The sequence below is a fragment of the Bos indicus genome, chromosome X (genome assembly GCF_029378745.1).
Source record: "Bos indicus isolate NIAB-ARS_2022 breed Sahiwal x Tharparkar chromosome X, NIAB-ARS_B.indTharparkar_mat_pri_1.0, whole genome shotgun sequence".
In the NCBI taxonomy this organism is placed as follows: Eukaryota; Metazoa; Chordata; class Mammalia; order Artiodactyla; family Bovidae; genus Bos; species Bos indicus.
Window position 1 is genome coordinate 128,348,055 of NC_091789.1, and position 4,982 is coordinate 128,353,036.

The following is a 4,982-nucleotide window of genomic DNA, read 5'->3' on the forward strand; positions in this document are numbered from 1 at the left end:
CTCTTTGAATATGCAAGTCAGCAAAACACATGAGAAGCCATATTTCATCTCTCAAAGGACCCAAAGTATATTGAAATGCCACTCAGAACACTGGGACATACATTATGCCAAGCATCTCTGAGCACAGACCTAATAAGCAGGCTGAGGTTGGGCAGGGGATGGTTTCCAGTCATCCCTTACTCCTGGCTGCCCCCTCCAGTCCACTCTTTGCACCTGATACAGAGTCACTGCAGCGGTTTTCCTTTTAAAAAACTTTATTCTGAATTGAAAAAAAAAGCACAGCATATATTTCCTTTATGAAAATTCACGTAGATTTTTTTCCACAGGTAGATAATTTTTAAAAAAATATAGCATAGCTGTATAAGGGGAATTTTTTTTTTTTTAGTTTTTTAATCTTACCAAGAATGTAAGAAAGGAAAGATGGCTACATTGAAATACGTTTTGCTTCTGGCAAAAAGGCACCGTTCTGAAGAAATGAGAAAAATAGCACCAGGGCCGATTAAACATCCCTCCCCTCATTTTTTTTTGAATGTAACACAAAGGTCCTTGCCCTGGCCTATACACATTTTAATGAAATGCTATAGGATATCAAATTATTTAACATGTACTTTCCCTTTGTATAAACCTTTACCTAGATTTTCTATTTGAGGAAATGAAAAAGGCAGGCGAGTGTAAATAGCTGTCCAGTGTGCATGTGCATGCACAGGTTGGGCTCTGGAGAAATTCAGTACACAAGTAAGCTCTGTTTAATCTATTTAATAAGTGCACAGCTTCTAAATCTCCCCCTTACAGACTGAGAAGGACAATTGCTCCTGGAGCCAGTGGCCTGGGAAGTACTTGGGTTCAGATTGGGTTTAACTGGCATGTGAAAAGGCAAAGTGCCAGCCCTGCTGCTAGGCTCTGTGAACCCCTCTTTCTGGGGGCTCCTCTGCTGCAGGTCCTGGGTAAAAGCCACTTGCCTCCTAGCCACTCTCAATTTCTCTTCCCTCCCCGCCCCCTCCCCTAGAAATCCAGTGCGGAATGCCAAAGTGAAGCAGCCAGTTTTCCTGGTGGTGTTTCAACAGCACAAGGTATATTGTCAGAGGAAGGTACTTCTGCTGTTCCCTGATGTTTGGTAGACTCAATACCTTTGCAGTTGCCCCTTAATAATCCCCCTCCCAAGTCACAGCCACACAAACATGATTGTAGTTCCACAGGAAAAGCGATGCAGGAGAAGCAGCCAGGGCCATGATGCAGGTGCCAAGGATGTGGATCTTCTTTCCACCGTCCCTGCAGGTCCACTTCCTGGAACCCCTCAGGACCATACAGCACAATCGGCGAAGAGTTTGCTGAGGTTCACTTCGGAATAGCCACTTTGGGACAAGAACTGCTCTGCTGTGTTCTTGAGTTTTCTATAGTCCTGAAGAACTTTGGGAGTAAAAAACTGCTTCTTCAATTTATCTAAAAAGAAATAAAAATAAGAGGATTACAGGTCTCAGAAGCAGCTTTAAAAAAGCATTCAGTATTTCTGAAGCACTAGAGCAGGAGCTGTGAGTTCTGTTTACAGCTCCAGGTCTCAGATGTCCTCATGGTCCTGTGGCTGGTCTAGCCCTGGGACCAGTCCCACGCTGGGGGAGAGGGAACCCCGAGATTCCTCTGAAGAAGATTTTCTTCCTTTCCCCTGCCCACCACTTCTCAGCACCTAGCCGACTCAGCACACCGGGGACAGGGCCACTCTCAATGATGGGAACTGCAGGTGCACGGCCATGTGCGGCAGGCAAGGTGAACCCCACTCGCAGACACCCGGTTTGCGGTGCTGTCGAGCACAGGCATGCAACTGCATGCAAAGTACAGACGTGGCAGGAACCAGTTTGCCTCAAAAGGAAGGCAGAGCCTCCCAGTGCAAACTCCCTAGATCAGATGGGCCTAGTCGGCTTCTAGTCCTTTCCATCTGCATCCCTCTGCTATACAAAATCCCCTCTGCTCAAAGAGGCAAGGGATATGCTGTCTGGAGAGCACCTGTCCACTGGCAAGATTGCTTCTTTCTTCTTTGTACACACCGTGTACCTCTGAACTGGAGATGTGCAGCTGCCCTTTCTCTGCTTCCTGCTCCTTCCACCCATTCATCCCTGGCCTTCCCATTCTGCCCAGGGCACTCTCAGCCAAAGAGAAGATCCTTCCTTTCTCCCCACAGAGTCTGAGACCTCTAAACTTAGTTCTTTGTAAGGAGCAGTGGGCTGGGACACCCAGGTCTGGCCTTTTAGAGACAGGGTGATCCCTGGGGTAGCCAACCCTGCCCACGATGGTTAAGATGACACAGTTTTGCTCAAAGCTGCTTGGGAACCCTCTGAGGTGTTTGGAGAGGCCCTTAAAACAAAATCCCAATATGATGGCTGAGGAGGTTAAGTCATTTGCCCTAGGACACAGAGCTAGAGATCTGGGATGTAAAAATGTAGAGCCAGAACCCTGAGCTCACTTGCGGTGAGGCTCACTGTGCACCCCTATCCATGCACCCCTGTTCACTGCTCCCAAATAGACATGGGCAGGCCCCCAGATGCTGGCCTGAACCAAGGAGCCTGGGGGGAGCAAGGCTGCCTGGCGCCCCAGGTTAGGAAAGCATCAGGAAGGAAACATAGAAGGGAGGGCACATCAATCACCAAAAGAAAAAACCCCACAGAAACAACAGAGCAACAGTGAAGTCTACAAAACACCCGGAAAATGAAAACTCAGTCTCCAGATTTTTGTTCCTTAGCTACACATTCACGTTTGTTCTCCACAACCTTTTCTAAATTACATCAATTGCCTTTCAAAAAACAACAACAGAAAGTTTTGTAGAGAGGATTTAAATGCTCAAAGCGGGTGGAAAAAGAGGCAAAAAAGAGAGAGAGAGAGGGTGCATCGTTAAGCAAGGAGAGAAAGACACTTTGAAAGTTCTAATTATCAGAGTCTGGGAATACACAACAATGGCCCGAGCAGTGGCGGCCGGCCGGCGCCCCGTGCATGTGAATGACACAAATGCATGTGTGACCGGGGAGAGACATTTACAGAGCTGCGGTGAGACGGAGCAGGGGAGGAAGAGAGAGGGCACAGCTCCTGATGTGTTTACCTCCTCTGCTGATGGGATATTGACTTTTCCCACCAGGTTGGTTAGAAAGGGGACTATTTACGCTGCCACACAGCCGAGTTAGAATGACAACCAGCGTCACTCGGTGCTCTTCGTAAAAGACAACTGTGACCGCCAGCATATCCCATAGCCGGTCAATACGGCAGAGGCACCATTCCACGCCAGTTAGAGATGCAGATAAAGGCTCCTACTTGCTTCCCCACTGAGAATCCAATCAATAACATTTGGAAGGTCTTCTAGGAAAAAGAACTGTACGAGCTGCCACAGGCTGCACTGGGGGTGGGAGCTGTGGGGAGAAAGGGCTCACCCCTTCTTTGTGGTTGTCCTCTCTCTGCGTTGGGCACCTGGGCCACCCATGTTAGGCTTCCATCACTCTGTTTCTCTTAACGCTACACTCACTTGCCACTTTAGAACTCAAGGGAAAACAGGGTTAAATGGTGGAAATCAGTTAACGTAGCCGGTAGAAGCAGACTCCTCTCTGCTCTGGTTCTGGGAGTTGAGGAAGAGGCCGTCAGGCAAGCAGCAGAGATGTGCAGCCATCCTGCCCCATCCACAGAGATGCCACAGGCCATAGCTGTTGCTGTCTCAACAATCAGCACAAAAAATCCAAACTTCATCCAGACGGGGAAGGAAATACTCTTCCTACACACAAGCGCATCAGCAAAATATACTCCAATGGACAGAAGTATCACCAAATCACTCATTGTAATACACCAACAAAGCAAATCTACTTTTCCTGGGAATAACATTTGGGGGAACATGTACCTACAGCTTTTTTATCCTTGTCCTTTCTACATGGGGATTCCTTAGGGTTATATACTCATTACCAAAAAATATCCTGTCCCCAAGCCCTGTGAAAACAATGAAAACCGAGTGAGCCTATATATTCATTATTCACACAATGTTTTATCAGACAAGAAAATTAACTGCTAATTTAAAAGTTGGTTTCTACTAATTAGAGTCTAAAACCTCAAAATCATGCAAGCTACAGTATTTTCTATATGGGATGAACTAGACCATCACCTGCATGTTGAACTTGTCTGAAATATTTTAGTTAAAAGCCAATGGGTCAAATAAGATGTCAGAACTGTTTTTTTTTTTTTTTAATGGAGTATTCTCCCATCTAAGGAAACCATCTCTCTTTCAGATATTTTATTTCTGTATCAGTAAACTAAAAATCTCTTTTCAGCTTTACTCTTTGTAAAAGCCTTTTTGGACTTAAAGAAACACACTGCACTACGAACCACAAGGCAAAGACATTTTAACATCGCCTGCTGGTTATTTTATTTTAATTAAGGCAGGCTTAGGCACACAGGCAGCAGCCGTCTCTGTTCTGAATGTCTGTTTCATTTATTTCCGTGCAAAGGTATCAAACAACAGTCAGTTATAATTGATTCTGTCAGGTGTTATACAGTCAGTCATAATTGTCTCTGTGTAGAGGTGTGTCAATTTACTATATCTGAATTAAATATTCTGTCAATTATGAAATCAGGTAATAATTTCAGTCAGTTTTTTAATTGCATGGCTTCCCACCATACCGTTCTCTGCTTCCCCACCTTTTCTAATCCATAGCCTCCCTCCCTCAATGCAATGTGAGCTTTGCTGTAAGGGGCGGAACGCAGGAAGCTTTGGGAATTTTTCAAGAAAACCTCTTTACGATTTAAAACCATCCAACTCATAGAGAGCTATTGGAGCCTCTGGCCTGGCTGTCTTTCTCCTGAATATCAATCAATAACCAAGTCTGGACAACACAGGGGATCTGAAAGATGTCAAGTGACATCCCTGTTTCAAGGACAAACAAATACATTTAGGGCCTCAAATCAAATGACACATATATAAATATTTCTCCATCCAAATAAGAAAGAAAAAAATATCATCT

General features: G+C 45.3%; 1 protein-coding gene across 3 annotated transcripts in view; it reads right to left on the reverse strand.

Moving 5' to 3' along the window:
• Window positions 1-741: 741 nt before the first annotated feature.
• Window positions 742-4,982, reverse strand: part of POLA1 (DNA polymerase alpha 1, catalytic subunit) — a 295,284-nt gene continuing 291,043 nt past the window's right edge. For 2 of the 3 annotated variants that reach the window (XM_019955961.2, XM_019955959.2), the window contains one exon: window positions 742-1,440. In XM_019955961.2, the coding sequence (XP_019811520.1) occupies window positions 1,295-1,440 (146 nt within the window). In that variant the 3' untranslated portion in view covers window positions 742-1,294. The remainder of the gene's footprint in view (window positions 1,441-4,982) is intronic. The other variant, XM_070783445.1, reaches the window with a different exon arrangement.